At 42.4% G+C, this 24,916-nt stretch overlaps 2 protein-coding genes across 3 annotated transcripts in view; one reads left to right on the top strand and one right to left on the bottom strand.

The window, feature by feature from the left end:
• Positions 1–3,827, bottom strand: part of COL4A5 (collagen type IV alpha 5 chain) — a 154,760-nt gene extending 150,933 nt beyond the window's left edge. Inside the window, exon 1 of the mRNA XM_050965172.1 lies at positions 3,698–3,827. Within this exon, the coding sequence (XP_050821129.1) occupies positions 3,698–3,778 (81 nt within the window). The 5' untranslated portion in view covers positions 3,779–3,827. The remainder of the gene's footprint in view (positions 1–3,697) is intronic.
• Positions 3,828–4,334: 507 nt separating this feature from the next.
• COL4A6 (collagen type IV alpha 6 chain) overlaps positions 4,335–24,916 on the top strand; it is a 200,248-nt gene continuing 179,666 nt past the window's right edge. The window contains exons 1-3 of one of the 2 annotated variants that reach the window (XM_050965151.1): positions 4,335–4,931; positions 5,094–5,191; positions 5,312–5,360. In XM_050965151.1, the coding sequence (XP_050821108.1) occupies positions 5,181–5,191; positions 5,312–5,360 (60 nt within the window). In that variant the 5' untranslated portion in view covers positions 4,335–4,931; positions 5,094–5,180. Of the gene's footprint in view, positions 4,932–5,090; positions 5,192–5,311; positions 5,361–24,916 lie in introns of both variants that reach the window. The other variant, XM_050965152.1, reaches the window with a different exon arrangement.

The raw sequence follows: 24,916 nt of genomic DNA, 5'->3' as shown, positions 1-24,916 counted from the left end.
TCCCAATGACTTCATAAATATCTGATTGCTTCAATTACCTTTGGTAAATGAAGCATTCATTTTCTGATATAGCTGTAAAACTAATCTGAAAAGTTTTCAAAATGAATCACTTTAAAAAATGTATAGTGTGTATCTTCTGAAAATGAAACCTACATCTCTGAGTTGTGAAGAATATGTATTAAGGTTATAACAACCAAAAAGAATGCACGTTCATGTAGAAATCCATGATTAAATTGAGTCTTCCTGACCAATTTAAATAATTATTTAAATCACTGATTTGACTTAAAATCAAATCCACCCTAGTTCCAGGCCACAAAAATGTTCAGCTCAAGCCCACCACAAAACATTTCACTTGAAACATCCGTAGAAATGAGATTTCTTATTCAACCTGCCAACAATGCAATCACCAAAGAAATTTAAGTTTGACGGCCTTTGTCAATTGCATTAGAGGTCAAAGCAGCAAAGAATCCTGTGGCACCTTATAGACTAACAGACGTTTTGGAGCATGAGCTTTCGTGGGTGAATACCCACTTCCTCAGATGCATGTCAAATGAATCCCTTAGAGGTCAAATTATTTTACAAAGCATAGTACTATTTTCTTGTTTTCCCTCCACTTTTTACACCACAAAATCATTTAAAATGTTTTTCCACCTTCTCCTTTTAATTCACAGCATTAATTTCACTTAATACCTCAAAACCCAACTTATTACATTTAGTTTTTTTTAATCAGTTCTAAATTACTTAAAATTTACTTTCACTAGCCACTGTGTGTGTTTTTAAGTGAATTTTTGGTAATTAAGGTTCAGATTCTTGCCTAATGTAAGCCACCATAACTCTGTTAGTGTCAACGGAATTTCACAAATTTTCCACCAGTTGAAAACTAGTGCAATGTTTATTGCTTTCAACCATCTTTAAAAAAAACAAAAAACACCAATGCTATACCAGTTTCGTAACAGTTACCCATTAAGAGTGACAAGGTGGGTAAAGAAGCATTTTTTTATTGGACCAACTTTTGTTGGAGAGAGAGGCAACCTTTTGCGCTTACACAGAGCTCTTCATTAGGCATGTTTTTCCTATTCTACATTTGCTGTGATGCAACTGAAATGCCACCTGCTAACAGGAGTCATAGGTACATCAATACCCAACATGTAACAGAGCATTTATTTATTAGCAAACTACTCTACTTGAAGGAACTCTGTTTCATAGGTAGGTGGAAACATATCTACTATGGTAAGCATGACAACATACCCTTATGAGCGCATGATTTTAATTCTGAAGTAAGCATCATTTTGTGCAGTGATTGCACTTCACTGCCACTTTAACAAATGACGGCTGTTAGTCTACCTGCTAGTTTTCCATTATTCTCCAACAGTTATACGCCTCACTCTATATTGATGTTCAGCCCATATAAAAGCATGTATAAAGAAAAACTGGGCACTTTTGACAGTTGCCATATGCTATACTTCAGTATATCTGAGGCCAGCAGAAGAACACTCCCTCTCAGTTTCCCATTTTATCCTTTCTAGCTTCTCTCCTTATTTTGAAGTCCACAAGAACTTCATATAAGACACAGGCTTCACCACTCTAAAGACAGTTGCATGTTTCCAGATTCAATTGCTTGGATTTTGTTGTGTCTGAATATCACTTTTTCAAAATAGGTTAAACATATTAGTGTAGCTACTCTCCAGAAAGACTTACTCTATTAAATTGTAAAGACAACCTAGCATATGAATCATAAATCCATATAGTGTTCATATTACTTACTCAAAAGCAGACTGCCAAACTTCCATATCCAATGAGGTCCATGAATAATCAAAATAAGTGAGTACAGTTCTTCCCTCCTCTGTTGTACGAGGCTCTGATGCACATTTTTGGACAAGCCATCTGGGCTGCCTTATCATAGCTGAATGGAAGCATCATCCTAACTTCAATAGAGTCACCCTGCTCTCAGTGTACATTGCTATACACACAGTTATTTCAATAATCTGGCACTGGACCAGAGAAAATGCTATTTTTTTAAAAATAAAAACACACATTAAGGTGGTTAGAATAACAGGTCCAGATACAAATTTGGTCAAGACATGAGCCCATTTCAGCCCACGGCACTAAATCTGCCTGCTTAAAAATTCCCAGAACAACAACAACAACAGGATAGTTGGTATCTATCAGATAGGTTGCTATTGAGATCACACTATAAATCATACCCTTTATGATGATCCTCCTCTGATCATCATAATCTCATTAGGACACATAGCCCTGGGGATAGCAGGGAGGAACATGAAGTTTTTACTTTTTTGAAGGCCAATGCTATGTCTAAAAGTTTCATCCTAAAAGGAAGATACTTAAAACAACTATACCATTCTGATAACTCTGATTTTTTAAGAAAAATGGGGGGGGGGGAATTCATGTTCTCAGCATTTCTCGTGTTCATAGGAGTTCAGATTTCAGCCAGGAGATGATGTTTTAGCTAACTAATAGCATCTGATGCACTTTTCCTTCAACAGTAAGCATAAACAATTTCCCTCATATCATTATACTTGCATATAAAAGCTTAAGCATTTAACCTTAGAGAAAAGTTTGTGATGGTGCAAAGAAATGAGGCTCATTTTGGCTACATATGTATCTGTATGCAGCTACACTAATTCTGCTGAGTTTATTCACAAACTAGGCTATTATTTATTTTAGGTGAAATAACTACACTAACCCTCTCTTTTCTCCCATTCTTAATCCCTAACCATTCCAGGGCAGATGTATGGTACCTTCCCCTTCCCAAACGGGGATACAGGATTTCCCAAAGCCACCTACTGTACATGCTCCAGATCACAGCACACCTCCACCATCCCTGCAACTCTCTCCGCCTGATTTTATATACATGCAAAAGGCAGAACTGAAGTACTCTCAGGAAAGTTAGTTACAACCTGAGGAGATGCTCACCAGCAAAATCATGCCCTGGAGTCTCCTGAAAGTCCCCACCAGGAGTTAGGGATGCAGATGAGGGCGCTGGGTGGGAAGAGATCTCACACCTCTCACCGAGCTCTCTGGGGAGCTAAACTCCTTCCACCTTTGTGCTAGGGTAAGAGTGAAGCTAACACAGACAGGGCTCTGTGGGGCTGCCCTCCTTTCTCTGTCACTTCCAGCTCGGCTCCCGAGCGGCCAGCTCCACTCTCACACTTGCAAAGGAGCGCGAGGGGAACAGTGAACCTGATGTGGCGAGAGAGAAGAAAACGCATCTGCTGCCTTTGCTGCGCAGTAAGCCCCGTGGCGGAGCCGCTGAAGGAGCCACCTGAAGACACTGAGGTCAGGGACATCCTCCCCCCAGACACGGAGTTTCTCCCTCTGTCCTGCCCCATCACCGCCGCCTTTGGGCGAGGAGGAGCGGCGGGCGCAGGGGGCAAGCTCTGGGTTGCGATGCAGCCTGTCACCGTGGCTAGGCGGGGGGAAGGCGCTCACACGGGGGCTGCAGCCCAGACCCACTTACCCGGGGCGGGGGGATCCCCAGCTCCCAGCGCTGCACGGCCAGGACTCCCGGCGCAGCCCCCTATTTTTAAACAGCCGGAAAGCTCCCCAAAGCGCCCGTCCCGGCGGTTTTGGGTTACCCGGGTTATAAATACAAGACGCCGCCGAGCCAGCGGGGCGGAGGAAAACCCCGCGGCCGGGAGCGGAGCGGAGCCTCGGGAGAAAGGGGGGCAGCACTTACCGCAGCCTCTGCGCTCAGCCCCCAGAGCCCCAGCAGCACCAGGCAGGCGGCAGCCAGGCGGCGGCAGCCCCGCAGCTTCATTCTGCTCCCGGGCTCAGCAGCCCCGCGCGCTCCCGGGCTGGCCCTGCAGCGCTGACATAGCCCGGCCGGGGGCCAGGCGGGGCTGAGCCTGCGGAGCGCGTCCCCCCGCCCCCAAGCCGCCCGCGCGCCGGCCCTGCTGGCTCTACTCCGCCGGGCCAACTTCTCCCGACTCCACTTCTCCCGGCGCTACTTTGCCCCCAAAAAAGGCATGGAAGCGGTATCCCTCCGCCGCACTCTAATGGGCAACCTGGCCGGGGGCAGAGCTCTCCTGCACGGGGGGGGGGGGGGGCATTGCCCTCAGCGTTCATTTCTCGCGCACCCCTCAGACACCTGTTCGGTGGAGATGTGTACAGATGTTGCCCTCCCCCCGGTCTAAAAAAACAAAACCTGCCCCCCTGCCCCGGACTGAGATTCCGCTGTCTTTACAGGGGACTATTTATTGCAGCGGAAGAGTCCCTTGGGAGAGTGGGGTTTAATATTGGAAGTGCCTGTTTGCAGGCAGCCCCATCGCGGGGAGAGGAGCGCTGGGGCCAGGGAGGTCAAGAGGAGATCAATGCTTGGACTCTCCAGGTGCACGTTGCGCCTCCTTCTACCTCACACGGGCTAGCATGACACCGGTGTCACTCTGTATCTGCAGCTGTTAGCACACTAGGTAGCAGGGATGGGAGGCAGAAAACACCAGCTAACTTCCCTTGTAAGTGCCCATCGGTGACTTTGCTGTTCTAAAACAAAGAAGTTTTACCACACAAATGCCAAGGAAAGTGAAGTGCCTCTAGTTGTAGTTTTAACCCACCAGGATGCCCCTTTGCTGAGTTTTAATATACACCAGAAAAGTTGCCTGCTGCACACCCAGCTGTACTGCTAGGAGCGATCACCATAGATAGGGGTGGGAGGATGTGGCAGACGTACAAAGCAATTCTATCTCAGGGCATCTTTAGAGTCCCATTAAATCACTCGTGTTGGAAGAATCTGTCGCCCTCAGCATTGGTCGTGGTAGGGACAGATCGGGGATAAGTACATGGGAAGAACTGGACAATTAGGTGGGGGTGGGGGTGTCTGTTTTTCTGTGATTGACACAGTCCTAGGTCCTCCCTCTGCCTCCATTCCTCTTCTCCCCTGCCTGCTGCAGGGCACTCAGAGGAAAGCAACTTTGGTGAGTTCGCTTTTATCTCCACCATGATCTTGTTTCTCATCCGCTTCGTGCCTGCCCCTTGCTCTGCCCCTGAAGAGATCTATGTAATCTCTTTCTCTGTTTCCCTTTTTTGTGGCCCCTTCTCCCCTTGCCCGCTCTTTGCCCCCCTCCTCTTCCCAGCAGACCGTAGTTTAACCACCGGGCAGCGAAGCTTTCAATGAACCGGAGCAACGGAGCCGTGTGAAGTGCTCCCACTGGCAGGGGAACAGCATGCACACAGGGTGAGTCCCCAGCCCTTCTCCTGGGGTCGGGGGATGGTCTGGTTGGTTTTGCTTCTGTTCCCTCTGTGTTTTGGGTGCCCCGAGGCGGTAACGTGTTGTTTCCTTTGCCTCCCACTGCAGGCTTGTTGTTCTGGTTGCTTTCTGCCTAGCTGTGGAACTGGTGCTTGGGGTAAGTTTCAGATCCAGTGCAATCCTTATGTTATTGTTACTGACCCTTATAATGCTGAAGGTGAGGCTGCGTATGCACGAGCTTGGGGCTGAACTCAGAGCATACCTTCCTGTGTGTGTGTGTTGGTTTTAAAAGTCACAGCATGGATCCATTCCATGGATGTTGTTTTGCCGCAGTGGTATGAGAACTTGTGTCACGTACAATTTGTGAATATACCAATTATTTGGGATTGGATTGAGCGTGTATCTGTATGTGTGTTAATTTGTAAAAAGTTACAGTATGTATTGGCTGCAGAAGTATGCAATTTATGTGCATAATTTACATAAATAACCTAACACATAGCACTTGCTTTAGTTCTGTACATCTCTGCTTCCTTGTTCTATTCTTGCATACCTGTGCATTGCTAAGTGTGAAACTTGATTAATCAGTCCCTTTGGAGTTCCTCAACTGGAAAATGCCATTTTATGATTTTTTAAGAGTCAGTCTGATATTTTCTTTTGCTTTCCTTCTGCTCTTCTTTGATTATTCTTTACAAAGCTACTATGCATTAAAAGACAATTTGTACAGAATGTAAGACCATTTTATTACAACAGCACTTAAGAGTTGACCAGTGATAAACTGGCTGCCTCTGCCTTTTATTCGGTCCTCTCTTTCCTCAGATGCTAATGTTACAAGTTGAAGGCTAATCCTTTAAATTCTTGCTCACATAAGCAGTCCCACTGAAGACAGTCACACAGAAGATCAAGCCCTCAAATTTTATATCAAGATGAACAATTCTGAATAAATGTCTGCTTGATGGATCACAGACTAATCTTTTTGTGCCCGTTTAACCTTGTAAAAAGTTAGTGTAAAGAAGGATAACCCCTAATAATCAAGGATGCTTGTTTTATGTGCTCATAAATTTGACCATTACTTTGCCTGAAATATTTCGTAATAATAAAGTTAAGATAATGAACTCTTTAGTCCCCTCTGCTGCTCTAAATTAAAGATCCGTTTAAAAAATCCATAAAGAGTAAACCCTGTGAGTTTAAATGTAGAGCCCAACTGATGTACCAACGGTAGTTCAAAATAATCTTTTGTCATATTGTGATGTAAACTAAGGCTACACAACACTTACGAATCAATTCTTTGTAGTGTTTAACTTACAGTACACATACTGCCATGAATCTGTGAAAACATTTGGAACACATATACTTTACAAATATTTTTAGTTGGTTTACATTTTAGCACAGTTCTTTAACAAAAGCAGCTTAAAATAAGAATTTGTGATTTGACTGGATACAGTTTGTCAACAATGTAAAATCAAAATATTCATCTGCTTCACTAGTATTTAGATACAGTTGTATCTTTAAAAGATTAGAAGCTTTTTATTTTTAAAGTCTTCTGAAATGTTTTCAAATACTAACTAAACTGTTTCTTTCAAATACATACAAGTTTTACATTGTTTGTAAATACATAGGGCTTAATACTGTATTGCCTTGCACCTCCTGTAATCAGTTTTACTTATGCCAAGTGAGTGCAAAATCCCACCATTGTGATTTGTTAGCATTTTATATTCCCTTTAAACAGGTGTAAATGATTACACTCGGTACAAGGCAGTGCAGAATCAGCCCCTATGTATTTATCTTTCTTCTTACAGTTTAATACAACCTTTTTTTTTAATGCTGTGTACAGTGGAATGTGTGTGTGACCACACTTATGTGGCACCTGCCTTAGAATACCGCCTCCAAAATAACCCAGAACATAGTGAGCTACATTCTGCTCTCATTTACACCAGTGCATACCTGAAGTATTCAGTCAGTATAAATGGAGTTATTCTGGATTTACAGTGACATAATAGAACAGAATTTGAGTCCCTCTTTCCATTTTGCTTCATGCATATTAGGTTGTTGCGCAACCAATTTTTGGTAAGTTCCTTGCCCGGTCCTTTAAGACAGGTTTTGTTGTATGTAAAGGGACACAGTAAACATGAAACCTAGTTAAATTAAAAATAATATTTTTTAAAAATAGGCCTTGCCCCTGAATCCCCGTACCATTTTTTTAAGGGTTGACAACAATATTTTCTTATTTTCTTTAAACATAAATTCTCTTGTTGTTGTATGTGAAAACCACACAAAAATAAGTATGAAACTGAATAATAACTAGGTCCTGCAAGCATTTATACATGGGAGTAGTTAATGGAACTGCTCCAGGATTTGTTCCTAATGAACTATACACAAAATGCTGTTAAATGTACGTAAATATAGACAGTTCTGTGTTAAGAAACTTAAAAGGACCAAACATACTGGACAGTATTAGAAGAGTATTAAAATTTCAGACTAGTGGAGCATAATATCTTTACATAAGGTTATTCCCATAGATGTACAGTGTACATGCAAAATTTAGCTAGCAAAGAATATTACACTTTGTACGCAAGATTTTCAAAATCAGATTAATTTAAAATAAATAGTTCATTTTCCCTGCTTTTTTTTTTCAAAGTACCATTCTAGCATATAATACCAAATTGTTAAACAATGAGTCTTAAGGAGTCTTTCTGAACATGTCTTTTTGGCCATGGTTGATATAGGATTATAGGGTCATTCTGCTTTTCCTAAGTGGACACCCTTTTCTCCACTAAGTTCAGTTAAGTCATTTATTTGGCTCAGAGGCCTTTTCTCAACCATATTTATAGTCACTTATACTTGTAAAACAAGGAGGTTTAAAATGCTACCAAATCAGACTTTTCCACTCACACTGGTAGTAGCATTTTACACCCAGTTTTCACAACTGTAAATGACTAGGCATGGTGCAAAACAGTGCAGGATTAGGCCTCTAGTGTTCATGAATTATTTAACTTTTCTAGAACTCATGTTGAAATGATCGATTCTCTGTTCACATATGGCCCAATCCTGTGCCAGTCAAGTCACTGGGAGTTTTTACTGATGGGAGCATAATTGGATTGGGCCCTTACAGAGTGTTGAGATACTTCTGGTTGTCTCCAGTACAGAACCTTATGGTTTTATACCTTGCAGTATGAAAACCTGGATCAATTGTTTATCTCTAAAATTATCTCTCTCTGGTGTTGCGTAAAGCTCTAACCAGCACAAAAAGCATGATGTATGAATGAATTAGGATGCCTAGTAACCGAGAGGCACATTGTTAGAGATAACTGTGAGTTTGGTCTCTAACTTCTCATACTGTATAACTTCAGTTATATTTGGTTTGCTGTAAGCTTTGAGGCATAGCTCAAGGAGATGTCAGCTTGAAATCTAGCCAGTTTTTTTTTATATGAGTTAAAAGTAACTTCAGAAACTGTATCTGCCTGAGTCCTCCTGTCAATTTGTGTCATTTACAGCCACATGTTCCTTTAAAAAAAATAGAGTCCCCTCCTCTCCTCTTAGAACAACACATGCAGACAATAGAGGAAACAGACTAAAGTCCTGCTCCTGCAAGGTGATCTGCACAGACAAACTCTTGCATCTTTACAGAGATCCATTGAAATCACTGGGGGCGCCATATGGGTACAAGGATCTGACTAGACACAAGCGATGTCAAATGCACAAAGTAAATAAACTGGGAAAATATAATACCTTTCTCTCATCCCTCAGTTGTTGTAATCTTCAGTATTATGTGTAACAGTAGTAGGCAGAATAGTTCAGACATAAGTTTAATTTTTGAGGTGATGAGACTCTCTCAGAATTCCTAGATCAAATGCTGTGCACTGTTACATTTGTGCAACATAACTGAAGTGAGGTGCAGATGCACTGTAGTTACTGATGATAGAAGATGGTCAGTTTAGTTTTGCTGAGCTTTGGTCCTGTCACTTTTTACCATTTTTTTTTTCAGCAGGTGCTAATGAAATGATACCACATGCTTTATTCACAAGGTAAAGAATGTAGCTAAGAAATGGTGTCACAGTTTGAATCATTTAGCAACGTGAGTTTTCCACATAGGCTGGTGTGAAGTAAGGTACCTGTATTTTAACAGATTTGGACTGAGACTTTTCAAAGTCAAGATGGTTTTAGCCACATGACTCCCATTAACTTCAATGGGAGTTGTATTTTGAAATCCTTTAGCTGGCTTTGAAAATCTCAGCCATGGCCTGACACACTGTATAGGCCAGTGAATATGAACTATCCCCTGGCCCTTGGGATACCTCAGCGCTGTCCTTTCTGTATTAGTTATTTGTCACTGTTTTTAATCACCTTGCTGATTCTGATCAGTTTCTACTGTTCATAGCTTAGATCACAAGAAAAACATCTGTTCAAGGGGTTCTTTGTGTTTAAGGGCTTTTTTGTTTATATTATGAATAATATTGGGTCAGGAAATTAAAGTGCCTAGATGTTGTGAGTATAAGTACAAGAAAATTATTTACTAAGAAATGACTCCACTACTCTAATTTGTCACTTGGAGCTGTTAAGGTACTGTGCAGCTAATCAAGCAACATGTCTAGATCTCTGATGAAATCTATATATCCTGACTGTCCACTGGCAAACATGATTCTTTTGCACACTGAGTGAACTATAGAAAGATACGTTAGTTAAACATGTCTTGTTGAGTGAAGCATCATAATGTATTGCCTCTAGAGAAATGGATGTGTGTTGCTCTCCTATATTGTAATTGAAAATTTGGCTGTGCCTCTCATTCTATTGTCTCCCTCTTAGACAATTCATTGGGTATGGCACAGATCATGTCTTAAGACAGGCATCCTTATTAGTTTCAGTGGCTGCCAGGACGTTTGAGTAAGAGCTACACAAGTGCTTTCTTTCAATCCTGAAAGTTCTTTAGAATAAAGCACTGAGCAGATTAAGAAAGTGGACAGTATGTCAAATTGCATAGGAGTATTTATTCTTGTTTGATAGCCTTATTTCATCAATACTCTTAGTGATTTGGTAAGTACCTATAGTACTGTGACGTATTTTTGCAAAAGAGCTAAGATAGTTTATCATATTGAGTGACTATAATATTCATGAAAGGTGCTGTGGTGATCATGCTGGAGACAGAAGCTGGTCCCTTCACTAAGAAAGTACAGGAAAGACAGTGGTGATTCATAAAGCTGGATAAAGGCTGGGGCCCTAAGTACACATGTCATGGGGCCTATTCCAACTCTGCCCCATGCCTGCACCTGGAATGGCAGTGATAGGGGCTCTCACTGCCCACCTAGGAAGGCAGCGGTGCAGGGATCCCATCCCCCTGGGAGAAGCAGGGGTCCCTTCTTTCTACTGGTGAGGCAAGGATGACATCAGAGTTGGACCCTTCAGTACTTAATTTAGGAGCCTAGGTGCTGATGCATGAGTGGGTGGTTAGGCTGGGCCTGCTGCAGTCTTCTTCAGCCACCCAGTGAGGGCTTTGTTGGGGTGATGTTTGTGGGGACCCAGGGCAGTGGGCTTCGGTGTTCACTCTCTATTGCAGGGGTAGGCAACCTATAGCACGTGTGCCAAAGGCGGCATGCGAGCTGATTTTCAGTGGCACTCACACTGCCTGGGTCCTGGCGACCGGTCCGGGGGGCTCTGCATTTTAATTTAATTTTAAATGAAGCTTCTTAAATATTTAAAAAAACCTTATTTACTTTACATACAACAATAGTTTAGTTATATATTATAGACTTTTAGAAAGAGACCTTCTAAAAATGTTAAAATGTATTACCGGCACGCAAAACCTTAAAATAGAGATAATAAATGAAGACTTGGCACACCGCTTCTGAAAGGTTGCCGACCCCTGCTCTACTGAGGTTCAAGAATCAGGTTGCCCCTTTCAGAGCTATTCTTTCAGACTATCAGTAGACACCATTGCAGTGGGTAGGCTTGGCTCACGTTCTCAAGTTTTCTTTGCAAGCACATGGGCTAGAAATATACAAAAGCACAGATTCTGATCTCATCCCATTGCTCCAGGAGCTTGGGCCCTAGTCTGGCCTCAGAAGCTCATTTCCCCCATGTCACCCTGAGGTCCTTGGAGAATACGGCTGGAGCACATTTCCATAGGTGAGATTGTAACTGATTTTTCAATGTCCCTTCAGTCATTGGCCTTTTTGCTGAGACTGCTGGGAATGGTGCCAGTCTTGATGTGAACCACTGTTCACTAGGAACCATATTGAGACTACCAGCACATCCCACAGTAACCATGGTTCTTCAGCAACCATTGAACTTTCAGACACAATTGACTCAGACTCAAAGCAGTTACTTATAAGATAGAGACTGATTATGTCATTATTAATCCCCTGAGACTCATTTTTATTAATAAATTTGTATATGGACTGATCAGATGTCCTTTTTATTCTTCAGCATTTAACACATTATTCTGCAGACCATCCAGGGTGTACAGCAGTATCCAAGTAATGAATACAAATGTCTTGTTGATGTAAAGGTTAAGGGGAAAATTCAGTTCTGGAATAACCTGACTCAGCACCATTGATGTTATTGGAGTTGCAGTAGGTTATGCCAGGGCATGCTTAGGCCACATGGTCCAGTTTCTATCCTCTCTTACTGTATCCAGGGGTGTTCTTGCTGATTCTCTATGCCTTAGCTCAACATGTTTGCAGTACAACTGTTCAATGATTTATAGTGTCACTGTAGTTAAGACATACTGGATCAAATTAATCTGTACTGTAACTCCTTATTTTCTGTGGCGCTATACCAAGGAATAATGTGGTCTAATAGCTATAAGAATAGTCATGATAGAGAAGAAGTAACTGTTTACATTAACAAGCTAAAGACATAATAGTGGCTCTCTTAGTCCTACTTCTAACAATTAATAGTTCCTATGTGTGGTTTTATGGTCATTAGAAGATGAGATCAAGTCCCAACTTTTTGTTTGTTTGTTTTGATCATTTACTGTAAGTGGCTAACCTTTTGGTAGCATGACTGTTTCTATAGCTATCACACCTTTATCTGGCTCTGTGCTTTTTCTGGAGAGAATTAATTTGTTATTTTACTGAGGCCTGGATGGAGGAAGAGTCAATAGAAAGTTTAAGAAGAAATAATACAAAATTTGAATGTATATCCTTGTAAATGTAAAACAAAATCTTCATCCATTCGCTAGGCAAGATAGTCACTAAACAGCCATAGGAATATTTAGGGCTTGAGGCCCCTATTCTTGTTTGGCTTTATGCATTGTATGTAGTCCCATTGGAAAGGATTGGGGGTCTTAATTCGATACAGGAGGTTTTAGATTATAAAAGGTCTGGTATGTTATTCCCTGACTGCAGTAAGAACATGCTGAGAACTTAAATTAATTTAAAACTGAATCTGAGTATATTCAAATATAAGAGGCCATGCAAAGGCAGTGCTCTAATGAGTGCCAAGGCCTGTGCAGAATTCCAGGGAAATGTTTCTTAGTACTGTGTATTATATTTTTCTTATTGAACAAGGAGCTTTTTATACACAGACTGTTTTTTGGATGCTAAAGATCAGTGAGTGTTGAAAATGTGGCATTCCATTTGGCACTTAGATAATAGAAAAAATGAAGAATTCATTCAAAACACAACAATGCCCAGGACTTTAGCTTTCTTTCTTTGCAATATAATAAAGAAGCTGTTTGGGACAGACTGTGGATGCCTCATGCACAGGTGTGAAAGGAGGCATATGGTACAAAGTGTCTTCTCTCCCTATTGCCCTCCGTGCCTTCTGTCCTATGCGGGACCAGCTGTAATGCCAGACTTCAAGGCCTGGGAGAGTCTAGCACTAGCAAGTAGGGCTAGAGTCCCTAAAGTATGCAACAAGGTCTTGCATGGGTCATAGCCCCTTATCTTCTGCCCAACTTCACAGCCTCCTGGCGGCAAGGATGGGTAGTGATCTCTGCTACTTTATGCCTTCCTCAGTGTCTTCCCAGGGGATATCTCCAGCACTTGCCTCTTCTGCTGCGCATAGATTTCGCAAGCAGTGTCAGAGGAGAATTGACCTGACTGTTTGTAAGATGCTCACAGGGACCAGGATTAATCAGAGCAGGAAGGCACATGCTTAACTTTAAACATATAACCAATCCCACTTAAATAAGTTTATGTACTTTGCTAAACTGGGGCCAGCATTCTCAGCAGCTGAAATAAAATCTGACAAAACTTTCCCTCTAGGGAAACCTGAGTGTCTGAGAGCCACTGAAACTGTCTCCACCAGTGGTGCCCAGACTTTTCCTGTCGCACCCCCCCTTACCAGTAATGGAATCTGTCTGTGCCCCGCACCCTCCAATACTGCTCAGTTGGCTCAGCAGAGGAGCTTGGGCTGAAGGTGGAGTTAGGGTCAGAACTGGGAATGTGGGAGGAGCTGGGGCTAGAGGTGGAGCTGCCCTGGGGGTGGAGAGGGGATGAGAGCAAAGCTAGCTGGGGGCAGAGCAAGGGGTGGAGCGGAGCTGTGGCTGAGAGCAGAGCTGAGCTGGGGGCAGAGCGTGGCTGGGTGGCGCTACCTCCCTGCCCACCCCAGGGGCTGGCCCAGGCCCTGCTGTTCACCCCCCTGAATGTTCCTCCATGCCCCCCACACAATTTGGAGACCACTGATCTACACCATTGGTAGGGCCCTACCAAATTCACAAACCATTTTGGTCAATTTCATGGTCATAGGGTTTTGAAAACCATAAATTTCATAATTTCAGCTATTTAAATCTGAAATTTCATGGTGTTGTAATTGTAGGGGTCCTGACTGAAAAAGGAGTTGTGGGAGGTCGCAAGGTTATTGTAGGGGAAGGTTGCGGTATTGCTACCCTTACTTGTGCGCTGCTGCTGACGGCGGTGCTGTCTTCAGAGCTGCGCAGCTGGAGAGTGGTGGCTGCTGGCTGGGAGCCCAACTCTGAAGGCAGAGCCATCGCGAGCAGCAGCACAGAAGTAAGGATGGCCTGGTATGGTATTGTCACCCTTACTTCTGTGCTGCTGCCTGCACAGCAGGGCCCTCAGTCAGCAGCCGCCGCTCTCCAGCCACCCAGTTCTGTAGGTAGCAACGCAGAAGTGAGGTGGCAATTCTGTGACCCACCTAAAGTAACTTTTGATGTCCCTGCACCGCTCTTTTGGGTCAGGACCCCCCCAATTTGAGAAACGCTAGTCTCCCCCATGAAATTTGTATAATATAGGGTAAAAGCATACAAAAGAGCCGATTTCATGGGAGGACACCAGATTTCACGATCCGTGATGTGTTTTTCATAGCCGTGAATTTGGTAGGGCCCTGACCATTGGGCAGACAGTACTAGAACAGTTTACCCTCCGTTCACGTTTGCAGGTTTCCTTTATAACTCTAATGGCTAGAAGCATGTTTCTTTTTAATTTCACAGCTTAGTAGTTTACCTCTGTGAAGCAGACTGAGGCCCTCACATGGAAAGTGCTGTGTAAATGCAAAAGTTGGTGAATTAAAGGAGTGCTTTGCATTTCAGAATTTGTACAGAGCTTTCTGAGTTACTAAAGATTGCATGTTATTTCCGAAGTACAGAAATGGGAAATCCGTATCTTTCAGTGATCCTTATCATTTTTTAAAAAGAAAAGAAATTGTGATGTACAGTATGAGTGTTGTTTGGTAGTTTCCCATTCAATCTGCCAAGGAAAGTTCTGCCTCAAAGTAAACCACTTGTTGAGAACGTATCTGGAACTTACTGCAGGATGATTTTTCCAATGGAAGTCAGAATTTGCGTACAGGAAAATTACCCAAGCTTAGGACTGTTAACTGTGAGCATTTTAGCTCTTTCCAGCTGTCCTAACTTGTATTCTGATGACTCCAGGCATCTGGTATTTGTTTTTAGATAGGCAAGAATAATAAAAATAGCAAGAAGTTGTGATAAGAAAATTGGGCCCAATCCTGTGACTACTCACTCTCACAAGCAGTTTCGAGTGCAGTCAGTGACACTGCTCTTGTGAGACAGGACTTATCCTGGGAGTAGGAGATGCAGAGATTGGCCCTCACTTAAAGAGATAATTCAGGCAGAATTTGAGTTAGCTGCTCATTTACAGGCTCTCCAGCTGGCAATCTATGCAAGTACCTTATTACTGCTGCCCCCTTGGTTGCTGGGGGTAGGGGGATGTGAGGAGAGAGAAGTAGCTTGACACTAATACAGTACGTCTTACGAATAAAGTGTGATAAAGGTGAGGGGTGGGGAGGGTCACATTAATACTGTAAATGTCACTGGGAGTTCTGTCTGCTTAGGCCAGATCTGGTATAGTACCACGTATTTGCAAATGTCCAGGAATAGAATAAAAGGACAAAGGAACTGAAAGCAAATTGGAGAATTTAGTAGGGATGATGGGGCTGAGTTCTTGTGCTTCAACTGGGATTTGGGGAGGGAGATGCATGAGGATGTGTAGCAGCTGAGTGAAGGTGGCTTGCAGCACTATCTGCAGAGGTAGAGATATACAAGTGTTTGTATAGATCTGTGACAGCAACACAGCTGGTAGCTCCACGGAACTGCATGGCCAAGCCCTCTTGAGGCCATGAGGTTGCTCCAGATGCTCTGTTTGCATACTTGTGCTCAGGCAGCAGCCGCAGCAGCAGGAATGCTATGCCTGTGTCATTCATGGGTATGTATGAGAAGGAAAAAGTTTACTGTGTCTTCCTCCCCCACCCCTAGGGCATCCGTTCAGGGGCAGCTAAAGTATAGCCCATGGTGTTTTACTAGCTAAACCCCAGATCTTTGGGAAACACCTGTCTTTTTCCTATTAGTTATAGCTTTTGGATGTTCTCCCAACACACATTTCCTGCTTTCCTAGTCAAACAAATACTCATGTTATTCCTGTAACTACTTTTGCTATTGTTAAGGTCCATTGTAGAGGGATCTGATTAGTCTGTTGTCAAAATAGAGTTCTGCTTACACGTTAAAGGTTGTCTCCAGGTTGGACCTCTAACTTTTTTGTAGTGGAAGGAATATCAGCAAAACACTCCATAGGGCCTTATCAACTCCCACATTAACCAATACTAGTCAAACTGAATCATGGCATTTAGGAGTGGCTCACTACCTTTCATCCATCACCAGCCCCCTTTAGAACTGCCATTTCTGTTCCATCTCATACCCCCAACATAAAATGAATGCATCTCTTTTTGGGTGGCTGTGCGCTTGCACTATTGAAGGCACTTGTTTTGCTTTGAGATGATGACCTATTATGAGGTGTAGTGAACACAGGGGAACAATTCTCTGGCTACTCTTGTCCTATTAATGAATGTTTGGAAAGCACTTTGAGGTCCCTGGATGCTCTGTACACGCAAAGTATTTTAATTATCTGATGTTTTTCTATTGTTGAATGAATTCCTCACTTTTTAATGGTGAGTTCTTGGGATTTTTTTCAAGTTTTTCCATCTGTGTCCCAGTTTTTTAAAAAGTTGTTTTGGGGGAGAAGGTTTCTCTAAGGTTTTTTTTAATATTGCTTGTGCTTCATTGTTACAGTTTATGACTTTCTAAAAATAAGAAACTTTGCATTCTGCCACTACAGTAGGGGAATGTGTGAAAAGGTCAGGTGACCTGGTGAATGAACTTAATGCTGAGAGCTGATCCTGGGCACTGTTCCCTGCTTTCTAGTGTTGCTTCCTAGATAACAGGCTCCTATTTGGAGCCAAGTATAAAGTTTTATGACCAGGCAGTAAAGAAGAGTCTGATTGCACCTGTCTTTGTGAATAAACTAAAGAGTGAGATCATGGGAAAGAAGTGACAAATTATCAGTTTTTGGAAACTTTATAAATATTTATAAACATACAGTGCCCCACCCCACCTCTCGAGGGTCTGAACTTGACTGCATCAGGGTTATTCATATGAGTAAAGGTTGCAGATACCTGTAATCAGAGCAGTTGTGGTGTTTCCCCATGAAACAAACTTTTCAAACAAATGGTGGTTGTGTTTTGAAAAGGGGTTCATAGTGGATCTGGTGCTACTCTCCTTGCAAGGGCAAACCTCCCTTTGATTTCAATGGGAATGCTGCTGGGTTTGTTGCTGTCTTGAAAGTGACATTGAGATCAAATAGACTAGAAAGAGAAAGGTAAGCAAGGAAGTAGGTCATTAACAGCAAAGTGAAGAGCCATGTCACTAGTCTAAAGGGGCTGGCAGTCAGACTCAAAATGGTTAACAAGGTTATGCCGAGATGAGCTCAGTAAACACTTTTAATAATTGCATGAAATGTCTGTCAGATTCCCTCATCTACAACTGGGGAGATGAAACATCCCCGCAAACAAATATGGGCCCTTTAATATCTTGGGAAGCTGAAGCCCAAGCACAGGTCTTAATGTATCCCTGTCCACAGAAAATCCAACAGATGCATGCTCCCCTCAGAGTGTATGTAGTCTAGAAACTGTGTGTAGTCTAGAAGAACTCTGGCAAGAAAAAAAATCTGCATCTGTCGCAGTGAATGGCAGGGCATTAGTACAAAGTGACCACCCCTCTATGCTGCTCCCTGATGCCCTCCCATGACAGCCTGACTCACTGCTGCTATCTCCCATAGCTGTGTATAACTCTCTGCTCTCAGAGAGGGATAGAAGACACAAAGGGAGAAAATGCCAATCTTCCATTATTCCTACTGGTGTTGCAGGGGAGCTTGTGCCCAGAGCAGTTGCTTCCCCAGCCCCTTCTCTCTCAAACCTGTGGAGTCCCAGCCATGTACATGGTGGTCTGCCGGGGTATGTCTGCACTGCAGTTGAGAGATGTGATTGCTAGCATGGGAACACAGACTGGCACTAGCTCTGCTTGAGCTAGCATGTTAAAAATAGCAGCATTGACATTATGGCAGTGGTGGTGCCTTGGGCTAGCTACCTGAGCGTGGGCGCCAGGGGTCGGCTGGGCTCGGACTCAGGCTGTTAGCTCAAGACACAGCCAGCACTTCAATGTCCACACTGATTATGATGATGATGATGATTATTTTTTAGCATGCTAGCTTGAGTAAAGCTAGCGTGAGTCCCGCTACCCACACTGAACCTCTCACTTCCCAGCTGCAGTGTAGCCATACTCCCACCATAAATGTGCTGCTCACTCTTCTGCTCATTTCGTACTACCCTTGCTTTCCTCCAGCCAGCAAGATGACCTGATTTCTGAACTGTGGGGGTACCAAACCTGAAGAAATCCCTACAGACTCCATGGTACCAGACCCTATTCCTGCTGTTTCTGTAGGATCCAGATTAACCTCTGTCACAGTTACGCAGGCTCGGTGCTCTGGAATGGCTCTGAATGAAGTTCAGACAGGACCCTCTTTTTGTATGGCACCCCTCAGGGCACACTGTTGCTAGAGCAAGCCTCTTGGGCTTCAGCGCCTCCTTGGGTTTGACCCCGAAGCATTCAGCACCTCTGTTCTGCACCGTGAGCTCCACGCAGTGAGTCCACCTGAATAGGACACCTGGGGAAGCCTTACATGCCCCCTCCAAAGGGACCGTGCACCCCAACTTTGCATTCAGCAGTGACTCTCAGCCAGCATTGTAAAACAGAAGGGCTTATTAGTCATCTGGAACACAACCTAGAACAGTTCTTGTTAGCACAGGAAGTAGGAAAGTTCAGCAAAGTCCATCTCGGGGGGGATCCAGAGGCTCTCGTCCCTCAGTTCCAAACCAGGAGACTGACTAGCCTTCAGCAGCCCACTCTCAGTCACACCCAGTTGCCCCTACTCCATCCTCTGCCTCTTTCCCGGGCAAACAGATCACCTGGCCTCCACCTCCCTCTTTGTTCTCCAACTCCTTCAGCTGGCTCCTTGCAACAGCCAGCTGTTGCCAGGATACAGAGTGTCTGGCCATTGTCTGTGTGCAGGCAAATAGAGGCAGTCATGACTACCTGCTAGGGTCTCTGCAAAGATCACACACCCTTGTCCCACCACCTAGATATTTGTGCAACAGATAGCAGAAACTGAGACACACAAAACATTCATGCAAAACATTTAACGAAGTTCCCACTTTGTCACAACCTCAATTACATCATGAACCACTACTGAGCACATGTATTAGTCTCCTCTCATTTAGCTTCCTTAATGTCAAGAGTGCCCATTATGAGGCATCCTGTGCTGACTTACTTTGGAACAAGGAGTCTGCCAATAGAAACTCTGGCAGCCAGTGCTCTCGTGCTGCTTCTGATATCTCACTCTTACGTACACTGAGGATGTGCCAGTGCCTGTTACTTGAGAATCTGCATCACCCAACTCGGGTGCAGCTGATGTACCTTGCTACAGTCATTAATTTTGAGAACAAATGATTCCATCCTCGATGTAAATATTTGCCAGGACCGCAATGTAAGTACAGTAGAACCCCAGAGTTACAAATCCCAGAGTTATGAACTGACCAGTCAACCATGCATCTCATTTGGAACCGGAAGTACACAATCAGGCAACGGCAGCAGTGGAAAAAAAAGCAAATACAGTACAGTACCATGTTAAACGTAAATTACTAAAAACAATAAAGAGAAAGCGGCATTTTTCTTCTGCACAGTAAACTTTCACAGCTGTATTAAGTCAATGTTCAGTTGTAAACTTTTGAAAGAACAACCATAATATTCGTTCAGAGATACAAACAACCTCCATTCTCGAGGTGGCAGAACTCTGAGGTTCTACTGTAATATAATCAAGGTAAAAGCCTGAATAATACCTTAAAAGTAACGAGTCAACCATTAAAACCTAACTAGAAAGGAAAATTATTAAACAAGGTTTGATGGAAGAAACAAGATATTAATTCCCCTTTCTAGGAAGGGAACAGAAGAGAAGAAGATATAAGTGCACTCGAACAATCTGTGACCTATTAATTCCACTGTACTTCTAAGAAGCACTTCTAGTTCCTTGTGTTTCAAAGGAACTAATAGGCATCTCCTTATTTTTCTTCCCAAAAGTCCCTATTTTTTAGCTTTCGGATGATGCCAAGTATGCCTCTTGTCTTTCAAAAACTTGTTTTAATTACAGTGTGTACTGTGCCTAGTCACCAGTCAGCTCAGAGTTTGAAATCTACCTGGTTATTCTCCTCCTTTTTCTCTGAGTCCTTTCACATGCAACTTTTTTTTTGGTCTGGTAATGAAGCATTTGAGAGATTAAATCTTATCTAGTTCTTAAGAGGAGCCTCAAAACTAAACAAGTCTCTTTAGGAAGAGAAGCAGGTTTATTCACCAAAGGAAAAACTTTTAATTAACAGTACTACACTCTAGGCAGTGTATTTGCTGAGAGATAATAGCATGTCTGAACTCGTAAATCATGATGACAAAGGCAGCTGTAAAAAGTGCATTAATCTCCCAGAAATGCATGTCCCAGAGCATCTTTTTGCTACTATAAAATTAACCAAATGCATTTAAGTGAGGAAAGCAGTCCAACTACTGCATTTGGTAGGCTTTCCAGATATGGATATGACACCACAAACAGTCAGATATGAAATTCTAATGGTAGCAAGCACGCTAAAGCCACCTCATCAATTCAGTTAATACTTTCACTGTAACTATAAAGCGTTTGCGCTATGACGCTTTCCCCCACCCACAACTTGTGCTATCATTGCCGCTAAAGCTGGAAACATTTAATGAAGTAATGATTGGCTGAATCATTGTATTATACAATGATGATGAAACCTATCCATAAAATAGGGTGGAGTGTAACTGAAAGGACATAGCCTGAGAAGGGAAAACATGGCAAAAAAGCAATTTAGCAACAGAAAAATCAAGAACTTCTAGGAGTATTCAGAACTATACCATAAAAGGAGTCTGTGGACTGTTTGCCTAAACTCTATTTGATTATATGTCTCTGTTTTACAATAAAAATATGTGCGATATGTGTTCAGAGATGACAGAGTCTGAGCAGCATGTGTACAATGCATTGATACAGAAGTATTTTCTGTATGATTTGCGCTATGTGAGAAAGGTGACAGTTTGACTGACTTGGAGACTGGAAAGTACTGGCCTCACCACATACTACAGGGTACATTGCAAGGTTCTCTCCAGGTCTTCCTGCTGCTCTGCCACTAGGCTTAAAAGAGATGGGCTCCAGTTTGGAATCGACTCAAATTATGTAAATGTCATTCTGGGTAGTATTCCTGCCCCTGCCAATTGTAGTGGTTTTACAACCACATGTTCCTTTTATTAAAAAAAAAAGACCTTTTAATTTTTCTCTCCTTTTATGCATGATTGCAGGGGTGGTGCTCTGCACTCCACCGCCCCAACCTATTGTGACCTGCTCATGTGCTTTTGCTTTTTCAAATATTGCCTGTGAGAGAACCTCATCCTCCTTCCTTTCTGCGGAGTTAAGAGCAGAAGATTTTCACTCCATTAGTTCCCAGAGAACACCAGCAAGGAAAGGAGGAGCCTATCCAGGAAGGACGGGCTCCCCTTAAACCGAAATGGAACCAGACTGCTGGCATGTAAAATTAAAATGTTAGAGAGGATTTTTTAACCTAAGAGTTGAGGGGAAAGCCAACAGGTGCAGAGAAGCAAGCAATTTGGCCAGAGACATCCCTTAAATTTATTAAATTAAACTGTAGCCTAGTAAAGAGGATATGAAAGAAGTTGGTAAAGTATCGGTATGAGCCGGCGAGGAACAGTCAAACATAAGAGTCCCATTTAACTCTAACACATGAAGGCAAGGAACTCTGAATATTGACAAAAGGTACAAGTGCTTAAATACAAATTGTCAAAGTCTAAAATAGCAAGATGAGTGAAATAGAGTGCCTGGGATTAAAAGAGGATATTGATATAATGCGCATTGCGGAAACCTGCTGGAATGAGGATAATCAATGGGATACAGTAATATCGGGGTACAAAATATATAGGTATGGCAGAGGAGGTTGTGATTGTGGGGCAGCGTCACTATATGTGAAAGAAAGTGAAGATTCAAATAAAGTAAAAATCTTAAATGAATCAAATTGTATCATAGAATCTCCATCCCTGCTGGGCACCCACAGAGCATGTTTTTGAGGAAGGGGAGGCATGATGCTGAAGATCTGGCTCTTCCACTTCTTTCTGCATCCTCCAGCCAGATCCAACAGACCTGGGTCCTCTCCACTCACAGAAGTACTGGGGATAATCTAACTTTGGATGTTATTAATTCTTTCTGCTTTAGTAGTCCCACGTGGGAATAGTAACAGAGACAAGAATCATTTGTAATATTTGCTCTTTAATGTGATAGTGTCCTTTTAAGCTCTTCAGAAGATCTGAAAGTAAAACGAGTTAGTGCCCATGAATAAGGTGCTCTGGTTTAGATGGCCATATCAGTGCAGCTTAGTGGTTATGTCGTTTGTTCTGTGGTAGCTCTTAGCCAGCACGTTCTTTGTGAATGTGTAATCTTATTAGGATTGAATTGAAATCTATCCAGACAATTAGTGCAAACTGCCCAGTGTGGTCTGACCTGGGTACTTCATCGCTGTAGAATTTTATTAATACATCTTCCATAGCCATAGAGGCCTGCAGGAGCTGGAGACATTCAGCTCCTTCGTAGATCTACTCATTAGTTTGTTTACCATAAGGCCACCGAGAACTGTTTTAAAAAAAAGTTACCTTGCAGAACTGGGGCTTTGTTCTCTGTCTCCTAGAATATTCTGAGCAGTCTCGAGCTCTCACTGAAGTCAATGGGAGTAGAATGTATTTGAGCATCATCCAAGGTGATGCAACCTTGCAAAAGGGGAAACTGGCAAGGACTATACATGTTATAGTTTCAAGAAAGTTATTTGATTTTTTTCCCCTTTTCCTAGGATTAATTTACCCTTTTGAATTGTTTGCAGCCATTGACACTTCTCCCCAATATAAATATAAAATAAAATATGTTGCAATTGAAATTTTAAATCCATAGTAATATTTTAGCTTTCTTTAGTGTCTTTAATTTGTGCATCTGTGGGTGCTTTGCAAACCTCCTTTAATTACGTTTTGCGACATTCCCATGTGGTAGGTAAATAGTGTTTTACCCATTTCACAAATGCAGAAAGGGACTTTGCCCAAGATCACACAAAAAGTCAGTGACAGTGTCAGGTACAGAACCCAGGAATTCTGACGCCTAGTTCTCTGCTTCAGCCACTAGACAAAACACCTCCGTACCAAGTATAAATGCCAGAAAAATTCAAAATGATGCTTTGTATGGTGACTGTAATTCTGCCTCCTTATGCAGTTATGCAACTTTGTATTTCTCCATCGTATATGGCATTAATATCTATGTCCCAAGGCCCTCTGCAGCCTAAAAGATACATGCACAGCCAGCATTTGGAGCACTTGAAGGATCGGGTCTTTAACCTATAAGACATGAAACTGTAAAAGTTACTTGTGGCCTCACCTAAAGACTCTTCATTCAGTTTCATTTTCTTTCATGTGCTAGCATGATACTGTGAATATTGCAAAGGGAGGTTAGCTAGCTTTTATCTTCCAGCTTCACACCATCCAGGCAAATTCTGCACATGTTTGAGAAAGGAGTGATAATGATTGAAAAACAGCCAGTTATTCTCAGTTATTCTACAACGGCAGGATAGAATGAATTAATGTTTACACTAGATCTTCAATCCCACTAAGACTCTCTTGAGCTCTACCAAGGAATGTGTTTTGAGATCCACGGGTATCAAACATCCAAATCTGAATAGACGTGAGGAGAAGCAGCTATATTTGTGCACCCTGTACATAGTAAAAGAACACGGTGATTTTAAAAATACTTTGACAATACATAAACCTCTGATAGTCTTAAAACAGTTAACTGGCATTCAGTCACATTCAGTGGATGCAACACCTTTGACTACAAAATACAACAATAACCATTTCATAATGTTCAAGTGTAGGAGCTAATGCTGGGAATAGCTGAGCACCATCAGCTTCCAGTGACTTCAAGATTCAGGTCCTCCAAATATCTTTACCTTCTTCTTTCTTATCTTACAGCTTTTGAAACAGGAAGTTGATTTGAACAGTTTGGAGACTGTTATCCCAATCTGAAATGTTTAACAATTGTTCCCGTAGCAATCCTCCAGCTGATCCGGCAGTCCTTGTGCATTGCTATCACTAGCAGTTTTGCCTCCAAGATTGGGTCCTGTAATATCATTGAACATAGTGTAAATGAATTTTGCATAGACCCCTTTTCCATTTCTAATTGCATAATAGGACTAGGCAAAACACTTCTAGCGTTCTTTGCATCAGAACAAGAGCCTATAATTTCCATTAAAGAGATTCCAGTGATCAAATTTTTTCCCTCCTCCTCATTCCAGTGTAATGAGCTCATTTTTGGGAGGTAGAAGGAGTACCAGGTTTCAGCCTAAATTCAATTAACAGAGGAATGTGCACTGAGATACAGGTACAGGTTAGCTCCATGACATACTTCTGTAACGAGGCCTTTTCACAATCCAACAGCTTTCGGGGGGGTTACAGATTTCAGGCTCATGCTGTTTTTTTATCTGCACAGGTTTTTTTTGAGAGAGGGTGAAGAAGAGGTTAATTTCTAGAACGAATATTTTGAACGCATTTTTTCTAGTTTACAGGTGGTGGAAAGTGTTCTTTTTATTGTGCCCAGTGCAAATCTGTCCGCCATAACTATCTCAAAATGACCTTTATGCTAATTTTAACTACCTCCTTTTTAATCCGTGCTGTTAGTGAGAGCCTGCTTCTGTCAAAATAAGTTCAAGTCATGTTTGTTCTAAATTTGCCTGAAGTATGCAGGAATACAGAGATATGGCTAAATATAGATAGGTAGCTCTGGTGTGAGCTGAAATATTTGCTGAGTGTTTTAG

The sequence above is a fragment of the Gopherus flavomarginatus genome, chromosome 8 (genome assembly GCF_025201925.1).
Source record: "Gopherus flavomarginatus isolate rGopFla2 chromosome 8, rGopFla2.mat.asm, whole genome shotgun sequence".
Classification (NCBI taxonomy): Eukaryota; Metazoa; Chordata; order Testudines; family Testudinidae; genus Gopherus; species Gopherus flavomarginatus.
Note: the sequence above shows the minus strand (reverse complement) of the source record. Positions and strands in the feature narration are given on the sequence as shown.